Source organism: Megalobrama amblycephala, linkage group LG5, assembly GCF_018812025.1.
Source record: "Megalobrama amblycephala isolate DHTTF-2021 linkage group LG5, ASM1881202v1, whole genome shotgun sequence".
NCBI classification, from domain to species: domain Eukaryota; kingdom Metazoa; phylum Chordata; class Actinopteri; order Cypriniformes; family Xenocyprididae; genus Megalobrama; species Megalobrama amblycephala.
Genome location: NC_063048.1, coordinates 3,799,036 through 3,817,369, shown reverse-complemented (window position 1 = coordinate 3,817,369; position 18,334 = coordinate 3,799,036). Strand labels below are relative to the sequence as shown.

The 18,334-nt window shown below is 37.9% G+C and overlaps 2 protein-coding genes and 1 long non-coding RNA gene across 3 annotated transcripts; 2 read left to right on the top strand and 1 right to left on the bottom strand.

The window, feature by feature from the left end:
* The first annotated feature begins 1,609 nt into the window (after positions 1 to 1,609).
* Positions 1,610 to 4,465, top strand: LOC125268099. The gene is made up of 2 exons (XM_048190210.1): positions 1,610 to 2,815; positions 3,564 to 4,465. Exons 1-2 carry the CDS (start codon positions 2,082 to 2,084, stop codon positions 4,336 to 4,338), a joined length of 1,509 nt encoding a protein of 502 aa, XP_048046167.1. The 5' UTR covers positions 1,610 to 2,081; the 3' UTR covers positions 4,339 to 4,465.
* A 37-nt stretch (positions 4,466 to 4,502) lies between these two features.
* Positions 4,503 to 10,948, bottom strand: LOC125268086 (E3 ubiquitin-protein ligase NEDD4-like). Its single transcript, XM_048190194.1, has 9 exons — positions 9,902 to 10,948; positions 9,069 to 9,281; positions 8,767 to 8,902; positions 8,194 to 8,579; positions 7,669 to 7,985; positions 7,361 to 7,542; positions 7,020 to 7,192; positions 6,058 to 6,272; positions 4,503 to 5,174 (listed from the first exon to the last, which is right to left on the bottom strand). Exons 1-9 carry the CDS (start codon positions 10,192 to 10,194, stop codon positions 4,936 to 4,938), a joined length of 2,154 nt encoding a protein of 717 aa, XP_048046151.1. The 5' UTR covers positions 10,195 to 10,948; the 3' UTR covers positions 4,503 to 4,935.
* A 1,395-nt stretch (positions 10,949 to 12,343) lies between these two features.
* Positions 12,344 to 17,178, top strand: LOC125268139. The gene is made up of 3 exons (XR_007184812.1): positions 12,344 to 12,531; positions 15,883 to 16,056; positions 16,537 to 17,178. It is a non-coding gene; the product is annotated as an uncharacterized LOC125268139 (long non-coding RNA).
* The last annotated feature ends 1,156 nt before the right edge of the window (positions 17,179 to 18,334 follow it).

Below are 18,334 nucleotides of genomic sequence, written 5' to 3'. Positions count from 1 at the left end.
CATACTTGCATCTTACTGAATTTAAGTTTGAATTATTGAAGTATAAGTGCCCCATTTTAACTTAATGCGTAACTCGGTTCAAATGTGCAGTCATTCTTCATGAACTGCTTGAATTGCCGTGACATGCACTGCTACTCATGGCACGAACTTGTCAAAGGAAGTACTAACTCGACCCCTCGTGACATCATAGTGTAAACAAACCAGGCTAGAGAGCTAAGCTAATACAACCTAGCAGCCCTCCAGCTAAGGTGGCTAACTAAACTACTACAGTTAATTGTTAGCATTATTTACTTGAAGCCTTTAACTACAACTTGTATGTATGCAGTGTAGTGCTGTAGTACTCGAGTCCGGACTCGGACTCGAGTCCGGACTCGAGACGTTTTTTTATTGTCTCGGACTTGTCTTGGACTCGCTGGTATTTGCACTCGGACTTGTCTCGGACTTGGTCATTGGTCTCGCCAAATGTTCTAGTTGGTCTCGACCGAGTCCAGCACTATATGAGCGCGCTTGATCAGAAAATTCACAACACATCTAGAACGGGCATTGACATTGGTCGCCTGTTGTAAAAAGGTTAATTCCAGTCCTTGATTCTGATTGGTCTATAGGTGTGTTTTTTTTATTTGATTTGTTTTACACAATGAAACACGACACCCAACTGTTCTGCGTATCACTGCACAATATCGAGTGACCAAGTGTATTAATTTACCATCATTCAGATTTCGCATTTTCCTTCAGGCCAGTCCTACGTTCATAAAAACAGATTAGTTTGAATGTCCGCTGCGATCTTGTCCTTTAAACAGTTAATGGGTTTCCCGTGCCCTGGTTACACAGCATTTGTCATTTGCATCGTGTTTCGTTCAGATTCAGAAGTTTCAAATATAAAAGTTTTTGACTGAGTTACTTGCTCAAGACAATCTTTGCCGCCATCTAATGGCTTCAAATATGTAACTTTTGTCGCTGTTCAAGGTCAGGGACTAATTTGTCCAGTGGAAGGATCGCTTTTAGTGATTTTGCTAAATGAAAGTTGTATTGATGCATATGGATTTAATATTTGTATTGTGTGGTAACCGTTTTATAAAAGCAATAAGCCCCATAAAGCTGTGATTTACAGGGAATTTCTAACAGCTAAGGGGAGTTGTTAGGCACGACGCGGAGCGGAGTTGCTTTTTCGGGGCTCATTGCTGGCTGCGTCATATGCCTGACTCTGCGCGTCCATCAATCATTTTCGTTTTGGCCACAGACACGATGTCGGCGAACAGCAGCATAATACAATTTGGTTTTACAAACCACAGAGAATTTGTTGACAGTACACTGAAGAGGAGGAAACACAAGGCCAGCTGCAAATTTTGCAACAAAACAATTTCAGAAACCTGTGGGACAACATCCAATTTCGTAAGACACCTGCAGAGGCAAGTGAGGTAAGTTATTAAGCCGGGAGCATCCCAAACATAAGAGTAGTCTTTGCATTTGAGTCTTTTTATGAGGTTAGAAAGTAGGTCTAAAAGATGATTCGTATTTTCATTTTCATTGCGATATGAACATGTTATTTAGCGATGGGCACCGACACGTTATTAAACGCTATTAAACAGGCCGTGGTATGGGAGGCCGAATGGGACTAAACACATTGAAACACTTGCGCATACATGTGAAACACTTGCACGTTCATGTGAAATACTTGCACGTTCATGTGAAATACTTGCGCATACATGTGAAATACTTGCGCATACATGTGAAACACTTGCACGTTCATGTGAAATACTTGCGCATACATGTGAAACACTTGCACGTTCATGTGAAATACTTGCGCATACATGTGAAACACTTGCACGTTCATGTAAAATACTTGCGCATACATGTGAAACACTTGCGCTGACTAACATATATTTGGGCACATATATAAAACACGTGCGGTTACGCAAAGTCCTTGCATATACCCTGTAACTGCCCAAGTACTGTTGTGCCTGCACCTGCAAACATTCTCACGTGTGAGAGAGCAAAAACATTTTAGTGTGTCCGGAAGTCGTTTCGTTGCAACCGGAGGTTATATCTTAAATATTACTCCATCCAAACTTGTTTAAAGAATGAAGTATTTGTTGTTATTCTTTACAATAGGCTTTTTCGTATGTGATCACTCGTGTGTTATTGCAAACTCTGACGAAATTTTTAATTTTCTTTCGCGTGTCCTTCGGTGCATAGAATGTTTACAAACTGACCCTGCAATCCCATACTTTACTGAACTAGAGCACCATGCACGGACAATTCGTTCAATTACGAATGTAGTTACTCGTGCGGGAGGCCAGGGGTCTGAAGACTGCATTATTGTTCTGGATTCATTATATAATAATCTCCGTTTAATTCTGCAGCAATTTGACAGCCAAATACTACAAGACACCGACAATTGCATCGTCCCGCCAACAATTCACAGTGGCACTGCTGGTCGCCCACGGTATGATTTGACAGCAGATCAGATTAACCACTGCTTGGATTTGGGTTATAACTGGCAGGGAATATCTTCACTGTTTGGAATAGACCGGCGAACTTTATTCCGTCACCGGCAACGTCTTTCTATTCCATCGAATGAATACAGCTCATTGCCAGATGAGAATCTGACTTTAATCATTAGGCAAATTCTAGAGAACACTCCAAATGCTGGTGAATCATATGTCAGGGGAAGTCTTCGCTCAAGGGGATTCCGCATTCAGCGATGGAGGGTCCGCCAAATTCTGCAGGAAATTGACCCTGTCGGACGATGCTTTCGACGTAGGCAAGCCATTCGTCGCAGAATTTACAGTGTCGGAGGTCCTAATGAATTATGGTATGTAATCAATTAACTATTCTCATGGCCTACTGTATGTTATTGTAACTTTACAGATTACTGTATGGATTATTAAACTGTCTGTAGAAGTAGTAATAATGACAAATAAGGTAAATGCATTAACTAACTTACACTAGTGCAGTTACAATAGGTATTACACCAGAATGACATTTACGTTTGTTATAATACAGAATTTCGGGAGGTAACGCGCAGCTCGTTCTCGGGTGTTGCACTGTTACATATCGCCAGAACATGCTCAGTAGTCGTATTAACTTAAGTCAGTTTGTTCACATTGTCTCTTCTGGCCACCAAGGCTTAATTTATTTGATCCAAAATACAGCAAAAACAATAATATTGTGAACTATTTTTACAATTTAAAATATCTGTTCTCTGTGTGAATATAGTAAAGTGTGATTTATCATAAATAAGTGTGATAAATCAAGTACTTTACTATATACTCACACAGAGAACAGCTGATTTACACTGGAGTAATATTACACTGTTTTACTGTATTCATGATCAGATTAATTCAGCTCTGATCAGGAGTAAATCACAACTAGCCTTCAACACATTCTCCCAACCTGGCGGTAGTTTTGCCAATGAGAATCATTCTGGTGTTGAACCTACTGGAAGCTGACTTTAAGACAGGAAGTTAAGGAATTTGTCTTTTACAGTATAATTGGATTTCATTAGATTTTACAAGGTGAACAGCTCAATAATCCATCATTGCCATTTTATCTATTGACAGGCACATAGACGGAAACCATAAATTGGTTAGATGGAGGTTTGTGTTCCATGGATGCGTAGACGGGTATAGCCGTACAATCATATACCTTGACTGCTTAAACAACAACAGGGCTTCCAGCGTTTTGTCTCTGTTTCAAAGAGGGGTGTACAACTTCGGATTGCCTTCTAGAGTCAGATGTGATCGTGGAATGGAAAACATCGAGGTGGCAAGATTCATGCTGAGAAGAAGAGGACTGAACAGGGGAAGTATCATAGCAGGACGCAGTGTTCACAATCAGCGGATAGAAAGACTTTGGGGTGAACTTAACCGTGTAGTGTCATACTACTACTCAGACTTGTTCAGTTTCATGGAGAATCAATTTATTCTTGATTCACTGTCTGAACTGCACCTGTTTGGCTTACATTATATTTACCTGCCACGAATCCAAAGGGCTGCGAGGGAATTCACAAACCAGTGGAATAACCATGCTTTATCTACAGAAAGACACATGACACCTTTGCAATTGTGGTACAGAGGAGTTATTTGTTCTGTTGGGCAAAATAACATGGCAGTGAACAGTGTATTTGATACAAATAACTCTTCAATTAATGTTGACACTGGACACTTGGCTGAAGATGTGCTCAGCAACCAAGTTGCAATTCCTGAAAACACTTTTCATGTAAACGACACTACCCTGAATGAAATCCGCCAGATGTTTGATCCTCTACAAGATGATGGTAATCACGGAATTGACATTTTCTTGGCGCTTGTAAATTTTCTTGAAACGAGACAGTAATTGTAAATTTGTTTTTACAAGTCCCTTAAAGTCAAGTGTTATCTCTTTTTTGTACTGTGTTGAATAGTTAAATAAAACTAAAACATTCAAAATACACAAGGAAAATATCATGTTCATTATGTTAATTTAATTGCATATTGCACCATAATAAAGATGTCAAGAGCCTCAGAACATGTAACATTTATTTTAACAAAACAAAAAATTTGCATCATCACTTATAAAGGTTAAAGTGCATAGTAGTGCAAATTTAAGTTGTGCAAATGTAAAGTTGTGCTGTTGTCTTAAAGTGTTTAGTCAAATAACAACTAAATTGCACAGATCAACAATAAACACTGTTTAACAAGGCTAACTCATTAACAGGTTATTATTCACTTGTAATCTACCAAACTGAAAATTCTAAATAATACAAAATAAGTGCATGTCTTTTCAGAGGCTTGGATGTAAAATTTAACAGGGCAGTGTGCCTCTAACATAACCGCATTCTTATAGTACCTGTAAAGAATAATTCAACATAACACAAAATAGTGTTCACATACCTGCAGTATAAACAGTACACTTTTGGCTCAACAAAACCAAGGAACAAATGGCTTCATGCCTCTACCGCATTCCAAAACCCTGAGTATTTTGGATCCCAAAGTCCATGTTGTTTTTGAAGTCTTCGTAACTTTTGTGGATGGGGAGTCGAAGGCAGTTGATGCAGGTGTTGGCTACTGGATATTTTCCTTCATTGTGAAGGAATTCCAGAGAGGGCTGAGGAGAAAAACCAATGGGTGGCACCACATTCGATCCGGTTGCAAATGTTAAAATGTCCTCCAGCTTTGTTGGCCCTTCCTCCTCTGATGGAAATGTAGCATAGAAAACCATTAAACATGCTGACAAAATTAATAACTAATACTGTATGCAGTGGCTTACACTAAACACTAATTAGTGTGAGTGAGAGAGTTTTAGTGTGAGAGTCTGAGTGTGTGAGTTTGAGTCCAAGTGTGTGTGAGAGTGAGAGTCTGAGTGTGTGTGTTAGAGTTTTAGTGGGTGAGTGTGTGTGAGAGAGAGAGAGTCTGTGTGAGTGTGTGTGAGTGAGAGTAAGTGTGAGTGTGTCTGTGTGTTCAATGTGTTTGTAAACATTTAAGGACCACCACATATGAATACAATTAATCTGTAATAAAGGTTGATTAATGATACTTGCCCATTTCCTGTGACAAACAATAACTGTGTTAATTACAGAGACAATGAATGAAGAATTCACTATTTGTAAACAGCCTAATGAACAATGTAGAGACTACAATATATTAGTGTGAGTTTAGTTAATGGCCAAACGTATCATTACAAATGTTCACGATGCTGCTGCAGGTGATATATAATATGGATAATATTGAATAAATATCTTTTCATCAGGTTAAATACTGATAATTGATCATTCAAGCTCCTTTACCTAAACCTCTCTACTCGCACATCCGTCATGTTTGTAGTTCTAATCGAGTCCAACGCGCAATGGGTTGTGGGTAATATCAGCCATTAAGAGTGTGTGTCGATCTGCACTTTGAATTCTGACCAGAATACTAATTTGAATAGTAGACCATCCGGGTATCTTTGGAATATTCTTTTCAACATACTACAATTTGGGACATACCAATTCTATTTTCGAATACTATTTAGAACGGATAGTATGCAAATTAGGACGCAGCACCAGTATTCTAAAGCTTTTAACACTAAAATGCCCACCTTCAGCATCCTGGAGGTAATCTCTCCAATAGGTGACCACTCGGTTTTCATTGGCTCGTCTATTGCTTCCCGTCTCGGACCATCTGATTTCAAACAGCCCATCCATGATGTCTGCGGAAAGGTTCCTCGGAGTGTAGCAGAGGGCAGCATGAAAGGCTTCTGGATGTTGCTGGATCTTCTGGAGCACTCCAAGTGTTTTCAATCCATCTCTAAACCTAAATATACAAAATTGAGACAGAGAAGATAATCCAACACTCCATTATTAAACAGTGTTCCTGTCATGTTTATCTTTAGTTAGTGCCACCTTCATGGACCTTTAGTTTGTTTGTCTTCCTAGCATTGTTCAGGAAGTCAGTTTAAATCTAGACTCACTGGGGATTTTCTGTTTTAGTTGAGGATGGTGTTAAGTGGCATAAAAATTAAATAACTAAGCCATTTTTACAACAAATTAATCAAAAACTTACTTTAGCTTTTCTTCTAAAGCAAAATTAATTTCCTATTCTCACTGTAAAGCTGCTTTGAGGCAATCTGTTATAAAAAGCACTATATAAATGAAGGTGACTTGACTTGTCAGTCACATGTTTCCTCTGTTTGATTTCCCTCCACTCATCAGTTACCATAGACAATAATCCTCCAGCCAAGCTGCTCATCATTTAGTTAGTTTTGTCTGTGTATTTAGTTCCTCTGTTTTCAGTCTTTAGTGTCGGTTGATGTTTGCGTTTATCCCATGTTTAAACAATCCGTCTGTTCTTGTGTTTATTGTTATTAAAACTTTGTATTGGATCCTATCTACCCTCATCTTCATCTTATTCTTATAACAGTCACTTAAACCCTTATTGCTACTACCGAGGTAGACCTAAAAGAGTAGCTAAAATAATGAGCTTGCAAAAACACATGTAAACCTATTTGTCCAATAGACTAAAAGAGCATAGTATTCAGTATACACGGAGACATATATGTACCTTTCAAAGGGACCACGGACACGGTGAATCACTTGAAACATTAGAACATCCTCCAGTAACGGATTCTTGTCCATCAAACTTGTAAGAGGTCTTAGGCAGCCAGCATGAGACAAGTAATCTGTCAAAGGCTCAGCAGATGTCTGAAGCTCCTCCACTGTTCTGGATTCAGAAATCTGGTTCCAAAAACAAAAAATATATATCTATATATACACAAACACACATTTTATACATTATATATACACATTTATTTTTTTTAACATCCAAAAGAAAAACATTCATAGCATGCCTTACAAAATAAAATGCACATTACACAAGTAGAAAACGTAAAAATGTCCACAAACCCGTTTCAGTTTTTCATAGAGTTCATTGTCTGCAATGTCCTCAATGACTGGTCTGCTCATCTCTGGTCCTTTAACTAAGCAGCTGAAAAGAGTTTCAGAGAGGAAACATGGCGGTGGGCCTCCATGAACCAGGCTGACAGCAATGGATCGACCAGCAAAAAAATATCTGTCATCCCGCACAGCTGTAAAATGAGAGTAAAAGTCCAACGGGCAACTACCACTTTGTTATAATACTGTGGCCCAAAATAAATAAATTCATCAATTCATTATTACTATAACGTTAACTGATTCAATGCAATTATACATACCAAAGGAATCAAGGGCCAAGTTCAAGTGTCCCTCATGTCCCTCAAACATTTCGGAGTGAGACAGTGCTTCCATAAGTAACCGTAGAAATTCTCGTCGGGGGCCACCAAGATCAACAGCCTCTTCGGTTGTTCCCTTGTCATCAGAGAACTTGATGCACATTGTGTGGTTTGGGTTGTATGACACTCTTCGAAAGCCTCGAATAGCTCCATCAAGCACTGCTGCACGATTGATATTGAATTTGCAAATGCCTGTGTTTCTGATTTTTTCACCAAGTTCTTTTAAGATATCAGTTAGGGAGGCATCTTCTTTGGGGCGTCTAAAATGACAATAACAGTAAAAAAGAAATCATTCAAAAATGTGTCAAAATGCCATCTTAAAAATTTGTAGTAAAAAGTCACCTACTTAAAAAAGCTCCTACTTCATGTTAACTAACCGACCATGATTTGAAAAAGACTCACTCCTCCAGATGATGTGATCAAAAGATCAGTAAAACTATTGCTTTAAATTAAGCATAATGCACTTACGTCTGGTCCTCAATGCTGGCAATAATAGCGGTGTACAATTCTTCATCCTCATCTTCATCTAATGAGTCATTTATGAGGTTAATGTAAGTTCCATAATCATTTTGCCAGCGCCTTGGGGTGGGGCTATTTGATTGTGGCGTTTCTTGTTGGCTGCTAGAAGAGGCTTGAGCATTTGTTGATGGTTGTTCAACATGTGTTGAAATGGATATTGCCATGCCATGGGACTCTGTCGCAGGTAGCTCCGCTGTTGAAGTTTTAGCACTTGCTGAAACAAATTCTTTGCTTGACTTTGAGGAATGTGATGGCCACTCATCATCTGTGCCACCTGTATCTACCGCCTCTTCCTCATAGTTTTCTTCAGAATCTGAGGTTTCTCCATACACTGACTACAAAAACAAGTTAGCAGTAGTGAAACTTGTGATTAGTGTTATTAGTGCTATTGTGCACATTTGTGTGAAGTTAATGCCAAAAAGTAGGACAAATTAAACTATTAACCTTTTGGAAATGCACTTAATTACAAAGTAAATAAAATAAATGTATTTAAATTAATTCAGTTTAATGGCTTGTACTTACTTGAAGAGGCTCTGATGGTCTCAGATAAAGAGAAGCTCGTTTGAAAACCTTCTGAATCACATTGCCATCGAGCTTCTGGCCTTCATGGAATGTAGGAGCAACAAGTTTGTTGCCACAAGGCAAGAGGATTTCCAGACTGACAGACAAACAAAAATAACACAAGAGTAAAACTTTGATAATGTTTTATAAAATTTGATTAAACACAACAGTTTTAGCATGAGATCAAGCTTGGCGTTTTCAAACCTTAACTAACCTTAAAAAGTTGTACACACCTGCATATGCATGATTACAAACCAACTTACCCCACACCACATGGAATTTTCCCTTTGAATGCCTCATGCATTTTATTCATGACTGTTCTGTAGTCCCACGTTTTATCAAACTCAAAAGCACTTATTATGTGGCCCTTTTCATACAACTTCTGCTTCGTTCTCTGCTTGACCACATTGTTTTCTTTGGGGTGTGTCAGAAGAATTATATCTTTATTATAAACCCTATGATATGGTGGTTTTGGCCTGAAAAAAGAGAGAAATAAATTATTAAATGTCATAAAAATGCTATCAGTTGCTGTAACCCCTACTCTTGTCTGGCAGAAAATGTCAAGACACAAAGAAGAGGATGTTGTTGGTTAACTGTGTAACTAAGAGATCTTATGTGCACACGCGTGGGCACACACACACACACACACACACACACACACACAGGTGATGTGATTTTCTCTTGATGATAACTAGCTCAATGTAAGTGCTAGGGAAAATAATCAAATATAATACCCTTTTATGTGGAAAATAAAATGCACCATTTTAACTTTTAACCCACATTGTCTAAATGAAAGGTTAAATATTTGAGTACTGTAAATATTTACAGTATTGTGGTTGCACCATATTACAGTTCATGGTAACCATAAGTTAACCATGATTTTGCAACAGTAATCATAGTTTAACCATGGAATTTATAGTAAAACTGTGGTAATGCAAATTCTAATCTTCCAAAACTAATGGTGACTACACTTATATCAAACTATAACTATAATGAAGTTCATTTTCGTCAAGTTGCATCATCCTGCCCAAAAAAACAACAACAACAAAAACAACAACAATATAGGCTATGAAAAACATAAATATGCGGTACATACCTCTTTCCTTTGGAGTTGGGTTTCCAGCTGCTGTATCGTCTTGCTATGAAACGGGGCGTCTGGTTCTCTGATCCCGGTGTGCTCGGTAAAGTCACGTGCTGTGTGAGGTTTGTGTTCCTAGCGTCCACATTATGCGTGGGTCGAAACAATGCCCCAATTTCTGAATCAATCTGAGTCTGACTGGTCGAAGGACTCGAATCTACGGAATTAGCGATCGTATTGATCAAGACTGGAGAACAAAGAAGATTTCGCAAAATATTTACAGCCTCGGCAGCAGCCTTACTATCTGCCATGACTGCATGCTAGATTCCAATAAACCGCGCTTCAATTTCCTAATTAACTAAGCTTCCGGTTGCAATGAAACGACTTCCGGACACACTAAAATGTTTTTGCTCTCTCACACGTGAGAATGTTTGCAGGTGCAGGCACAACAGTACTTGGGCAGTTACAGGGTATATGCAAGGACTTTGCGTAACCGCACGTGTTTTATATATGTGCCCAAATATATGTTAGTCAGCGCAAGTGTTTCACATGTATGCGCAAGTATTTTACATGAACGTGCAAGTGTTTCACATGTATGCGCAAGTATTTCACATGAACGTGCAAGTGTTTCACATGTATGCGCAAGTATTTCACATGAACGTGCAAGTATTTCACATATGTATGCACAAGTATTTCACATGAACGTGCAAGTTTCAATGTGTTTAGTCCCATTCGGCCTCCCATACAATTCCCTGTTCTACCAACTCATTTGCCTTGTCTACGCTGTCTAGGAAAACCACCGTTGCGTTGTTCATTCTAGAAGCGGACAAAACACTAGCATGTCCCACTACTTCTCCAACAGCCAAACAACATTCCTCTACACTCACCTTAATCGCATGACGTCTCGTGAGTGAACTCAACCCCTGCGTTTGTTGGGCCGACATGCTTCCAGATGAAGGACAGCACGCGGCCCACAAACTAAACTAACAAAACTTACAACAAATAATAAACGATCAAAGGGATACACAGAAAGAAGAAGAAAAAAGTTTCACTCACACCACTCTGCAGTCTGCACCACTCACGCCGCTCCGCACACTCTCGACCAACAATCACACTGGAAGTGAGAGAGAGAGAGAGAGAGAGAGAGAGAGAATAAGCAGATGTGAATTAGACTGAGTCTGTGCGTCTCTCAACAGTGTTCAGCAGCATTGTCTCTACTAATAGTGAAACTGTAAGTTTATCTACCTCAAGAACTATTATTTCCTCACTGGTGAGAAATGTCATGTAGCTTGTAAGTTACTAAACTATTTAACTGATTAATTCGTCAGAGCAGCGTGGACAACACATTTCTATGTGAGTGTGTGTGTGTGTGTGTGTGTGTGTGTGTGTGTGTGTACTGTATGTGAGAGAGAGTAGGAGAAAGTGAGTATGACCTTTCAGGACATAATAAAACATATTTTGTGGCAAAAACCTTGACAATAATTGATTGTTTTTATCATATTGTTTACTATATTTATTTTCTTGGTCAGTGTCGTTGTGGGTTTTGTTTCTTTTGCAGTTGTAGGCTGTAAGAACTTTATGAAATAACTGAAATAACTTTGGTGAAGTGATATGAACTGTAATGTGGTCAAGACCTGCTAGAACTACTTCAGCCGTGTGTTTCCCTGAAAATAATCACACACATTATAACATTCGTCAACCAATCAGATTCAAGCATTCAACAGCTCCATCTATAAAAGTTCATAAATCTTCAGAGCTGCAGAAGTTGTCCAGAGTTTAGTGGTCAGTATTTTGATGTGTTTTCTAAACCGTGACAATGTAAAATACATTCAAATAAAGTCAGTGTTTTCACACATAAAGAAGGAATTTAAACATTTAAATAAATGACATAAAAGAATTTAAGATATTTTATGGTTAACATAGCAGAGTCATACATTTTAATTTTACTGTCAGATGAACAATTAAGACTCAAATCTCTGAGTATCTGAAGTTAGTGCAGGTTCTCTAGTAAAGAGCAGATGTAATGTGTAGCAGCGGCTCCACCATAACAAGAATAACAATGTACAGTGAGACATTTAAGATTATTTAATAAGTCATTACTTTTACAAATAATTGGAATAGAATTTCAAAAATTTATTGATATGAATATTTTGTGTGTGAGTGGATTCTGACTAAATGAAACTCCTCTGATTGGCCATTGAGTTCAAGAGATCAAAACATTTTCTGTGATCAAACATTAATTGTCGGACCCCTGCAGTACCGCTGTGGACCCCCGGTTGAAGACCCTTGGTTTAAAGTTAATAAATACATAAATATTAAATTAATTCAATCTTAACTTTTTTTTATTAGTGTGAATTTGACCATGAAACTTGGAAAAGAATTTGACATTGTTAAATTATATTGGAATTGAAAGTTGTTTGATGTTTTTTTGATAGTTTAACTATTTATTATGCTGTTTGATTTTCATCTCTCTACAGGTTGAGTTATTGTGATCTCACAGATGAAGGTTGTGCTGCTCTGACTTCAGCTCTGAGATTAAACCCCTCACACCTGAGAGAACTGAATCTGTCTGGGAATAAAATAGAAAATTCAGTGGATCTGCTGTCTGATGTACTACAGGATCCTCACTGTAAACTGGAGAAACTGTGGTAAGATCATATTTGACTCTCATGAATCACAATGTAAAGTATATTTGAAGTGTAAAGAGAAATGAAGAACATGCTGGATTCAGTTTTTTTTACTGTTCATCACTTTCATCTTTCTGCATTGACACTCAGGGGTGGATCTACCGGGGTGGCACGGGGTGGCAACTGCCACCCTAAGAAAAAGCTTTGTCACCCCATCTGCCACCCCAAAATTATCAGAGAATAAAATATAAATGTTAGCAGTGTTTCAAGTACTACTACTACTTTTCAGCAGCGGCGCTTCAATGTGATGACATAAAAAAGACAGCGTATTGCAAAATAATGGCAAGAAAACACGTCTTTCAATAAGCTGCATGACGGTTCATTAACAAATGACTCTTATGAACCGGTTCTTTGGGAGTCAAAAACACAAAGCGTAGCCAAGTTCACTCATTAATTGTTTTTCATTTGTTTGTGAATCGGAAAATTACTGCTTGTCGGCTAACTCAGAAGTCCTCGAATTTTCGTAATTTTTTTGCGAGCTGATTCACCGACCGCCCGCTTCACTTTCATCATGGTTAAAGTTCATTCATATCTAATGCCAGATCAATTTACAATAGTAAAATGAAAAAAGAAAGAAAAACAATCATTGCTGTATTTTACTGTATCTGTAAATGTATTTTTGTATAGTGTAGCAGACAGTGAGATGCAAAATAATTCCTGAATCCCAGTAAGCTGTATTTTTGTTACAGTGTTACATGAATTGATCTCACTAGTGTTCACTGGGCAGTGCAGTAGTCTGTGTATTTGTTAAGTTTTGTGTGTCATCTGAGGCCAAAGTTTGATTTTGTCAGACAAGAATAAGTTTTTGACTAAAACATTTTATTTTGACCTGGAAGTCTGAGGTTTGTACAAGTTGGTGCATAGTTTTGAGATTGTGTTTATAGTTGTGAGAAAATGTTGAATTGTTTCATTTCAACTAGATTAAAAGTTTGAAAGACACATTTTTGCTGGCTTGTCATAAAGCCAACTTAAAGTCTTGTTTAAAAAAACATAAATAGTTTGGTCAGTTAGGCCAGAATATAGATGTTCTGGGTGATCGCTAAAGTGTTGCTAGGTGGTTGCTAGGAGATTCTGGGTGGTTGCTAGGCTCTTGCTGTGCAGTTGCTGGGGTGTTGCTAGAGTATGTAGTTGATAGGCTGTTCTGGGTGAACACACACAGACATTCCCACCTCTGTTAATAACAGAAACTCAAAAAAAAAAAATTATTAAAAGTTTTTATTGTTCTTTAACTTGCACTAAAACATGTGATTTATGCCATCGAAGTAACCTGTGTAATATTAATAAAACTGCTCATCTCCTTTACTGATACAAGGTCAGGCTCATTTTGAATCTGTTGATGTTTTTCATATAGTGCCTTTACTTGGTGCCGTGATGGATATTGAAATCTTGTTATTTATTTTGGTAATGCGATGTTTGTGAACACAATTGTGTATGTCAGGCCATAAATCTCTAAAAACTATGCATGGGCGCTTGCTTTGGTGTTGACACCCCTCATAGACCTCATGCCACCCCTTTGCCACCCTATAAATAATTTTCTAGATCCGCCCCTGTTGACACTTTCTAAAGTATTGTTTTTCTTTTTTTAATTACACACACACATCATGTTTTGTGCTCTGTGACATTTTATATCTCAAAGCACAAATCAAAATGTGATAATTAAGTTTGTATTTTCTCTTTAATAATGGATTCACTGCTAAACTGATCTGAACTGAGAGAGTGAAGAGTGTGTCATTGTTCTCTACAGTTTGTTTAATTGTGGAGTCACAGATGAAGGTTGTGCTGCTCTGACTTCAGCTCTGAGATCAAACCGCTCACACCTGAGAGAACTGAATCTGTCATGGAATAAAATAGGAGAATCAGTGAATCTGCTGTCTGATGTACTACAGGATCCTCACTGTAAACTGGAGAAACTGCAGTAAGATCATATTTGACTCTCATGAATCACAATGTAAAGTATATTTGAAGTGTTCAGCCTCTTTCTGCTGCTGTGAGTTCATTAATGCTTTGGGAAACAGACCGAAATATTAAGAATAGTCGTATGACTGTTTTTTATGAACTTCTTAGGCTTACGATGCTTTTGGGAAACGCAGCACATGGGCCTCATTTATAAGCGTTACACACAAAACATGTCCTGAAAGAGCCGTACGCCACTTCCTACACAAAAGATGGGATTTATAAAAACAAACTTAATGTTAACTTAACCTGCACACAAACTCTGACCCATGAGTACAAACTGTTTTACTAGAGTGAGAAAAGTAATGAAGTAAACAGAGTGATTTTAAACTCTGTCTTCATTTTGATAAACACATTTACATTAATATTCCACTTTCATTAATGGCGATAAGCACTGAAAGTCATTATGCAGAAGTTAAACAGAAATTATATGAATTTAGACAGTGGATGTGCAACTTTTGATAACTTTTCCTGTGATACGCTGTTTTAATGACAGTGAGGAGTGATAGGAGCACAATAATTCCTCTTTAAACTAAACTGCAGATCTCATGATATGACTAAATATTTTAGTGAGAACGATGATCAGTGATGCACACTTACTTCAATATTATGGCAAGATTTGCACGTTTCCTCTTTAAAATACTTTGTCAGTCAATTGTATATTTACTCTGCAATAAACAAGTAGGATCTGTTTCCACTAAAAATAGCTTATAAACATCCTAAAAGATATGATTACATTATCAGCAAAACTGCATAAATTTGATTTGATTTGTTTAAAACAATTAAAATACTATTTGGCCAGTGGAAATGAATGAATCTCTATTCTAAAAAACTTTATCTGAGAAGTATTTTATAGCTACAATTTTGTTTTTATGAATATTTTGATATATTTTAATTAATTAAAATTAATATTTTAAATTCAACTCTGAATTTTACAGGAAACCACTGGAGAGAGATCAAGACAGGAGAGATGTGCTGAAATTTATGTGTTCTCGTCAACCATAGATGAGCTGTTAATCCCATAATAAAGTGAATTACAATAGTCTGAACAGGAAATAACAAATGCATGAATTACTTTTTCAAAGTTCTTGGTTGATAAAAAAGGTTTCACAAGATTGAATAAACACTCTTTAACTACTCCATTTATGTTTGTCGAGCTTTAGACCAGAATCAAACCAAAAACCTACATTTTTTGCACATGTAGTAACTCAAAACACATGGTTTTATAAATCTGAACACTTTTGTGCGTACGCAGAATCTAGCTTTTTTGCGCATGTACACATTTATGATGAAATCTACAGAAAGTTTTAAGAATGATCTGAACTGAGAGAGTGAAGAGTGTGTCATTGTTCTCTACAGGTTGTGGGATTGTGGAGTCACAGATGAAGGTTGTGCTGCTCTGACTTCAGCTCTGAGATCAAACCCCTCACACCTGAGAGAACTGGATCTATCTGGGAATAAAATAGGACGTTCAGGACGTGAACTGCTCACTGATCTAAAGAATTCTCCACATTATAAACTAGAGACACTGCAGTAAGTAATAATTTCAATTGAATATTCACATTTTCATATACCTGAACATTCATATATTTATATGCATATTTGGTCCCACTTTATATTAGGTGTCTTTAACAACTATGTACTAACATTTAAATTAATCATTTAGTTCAATGCAATGTTTTTACATTGTACTTATATTTAAAAATGCCTGCATTTAATTACATCTGTAAATAATTTATTTAATTACATTTATAATTACACTGTTGACCGTTCCCTTACACCTTAACCCACCCTTAAACCTACCCATACCTTACCCATATTCAACCTCAATAGCAGCAAAAGTGTTTTCAATACAATATGAACACAATAAGTACATTGTTTTTGATAAACAGAGTGATTTGGTTTGTCTATAATTGATCTGTATTAAAATAGTTAAGGCATGTTTCAGAGTTTTATTATTTCAAATGAATGTCTGATTTTACATAATTGACTGTTTGATTTTTGGAATTACAGGTTTTGAGGAAATTCCCATTTCCATTCAAATATCCGCTCTGAGTCCGGCTCCACACACTCTCCTCACGGACACTCTCTTCTTTCTCCACTGTAACTTGAGAAATTCACCACAGTGTTTATAAACTCCTCTGATCTGAATCACGCAGCAGAAACCACAGGGTCCTGAAGCAGAGAGCTCAGAGAGCTGACAGAGAGACACCGTTTGTGTTTCTTGTTATACATACTGAATACAGACTGATATTAATAATCATAGCTTTTTAAGACAGGGTTTCATAAATGTTAATGATGACTGTACAGTATGTGAGTTATACATTAACTCTGTTAACTTGTATATATGTATAAAATACTGTATAACTGTATAAATAACATACATTTCTGACTGCACTGTATTAAAGTCTCTCACTCACATAAAATTACACTATTGTCACTTTAAAACTACTTTACAGCACAATTTGAATTTGTCTCATAATTAATCACTAATGTGATGTTGATGAAGCTCTAGTCTGAATGGAGATGAGAATATAGTAGTGCTGTAATCATGAAGTGTCTTTTCAAAGCTGTTGTGTAAGAAACTCCATTTCCAGGGGGCGCTAGTGAGCTATGGGTCGGTAAGTCGCATTCCCCTGCAGCTCCCGCAAAATTAATAAATTGACATCTTTCACAATAATTCCTACATAATAAGTTTTTTTATTGCAAGTTGTATTAGGTCAAGTTTCCTTTATACTATTTAGTTACAAGATGAAAGCGAGCTCGAAGACACAATCCTCAAAAAACAAAAAGCAGAGTGAGGTAGGCCCTATCGCACCAACCTCCCCTGACGAAGATGTTCCATCGGGCGAAGCTTCGCAACGGTCGGCAGATGCTACAGTCCTGGAAGCCATTAACTCGCTACGTTCTGATCTACGCGCTACTAAAGATGAAATCTGCCATACTATTGACACTCGTATTGAAGAGATGGCCACAACTATCAGAGGTGAAATTTCTGCTCTCAAATCTGAAACTCAGGTCGCTATTCTGGCCTTGCAAAATACGACCGCGCAACACAGTTCTACTCTTGCCGACCTAGAACGCTCAGCAACGCATTCTTCGGATGCCATAACCAAGCTTCAGTCGGAGGTGAAACGCTTGTGTGCTGAAGTGAATCTTCTTACTGACAAGTGTGTGGATTTAGAGGGGCGATCTAGACGACAAAATGTGCGAATAGCCGGACTGAAAGAAGGATCTGAGAGGGGCAAAGAAATCAGCACATTTGTTTCAGAACTTTTGAAATGCGCGCTGTCACTAGAAGATTGTCCGCTAGTGGATCGTGCCCACAGGGCTCTGCGAAGGCGCCCAGAAGACACCGAACCGCCGCGATCTCTTATAGTACGACTTCATTATTTTCGGGATGTGACAACAGTCCTCAAGAAAGCTGCTGAACGAAAGGATCTTACTTATAATGGTCAGAAGATCCGTGTTTTCCCGGACTTCACTCCTGAGGTGGCAAAGCTGCGTTCAACAAAGCCAGAACAATGCTTCGAGATAAGCCAGGTGTACGGTATGGGACAATATTTCCAGCGAAGCTGAGAGTGACCTTTAATGGCACTGAGACAGTGTTCACGGATGCAAGGAAAGCCGAAGAGTTTGCAGAGCTTCACTTTGGTACGGGCAGGAAGGATGCTGGGGATCTGTAGACCGCTGACAAATGCTTTGTCGTGCTGGGTAATTAATAACTGCAGAACGGTCTAATGCAGAGCGGTCTAATGTTTAGGTTTACGGACTGTCTTTAGTTATGTTCTCTTTTGAAACTGTCTTCTAG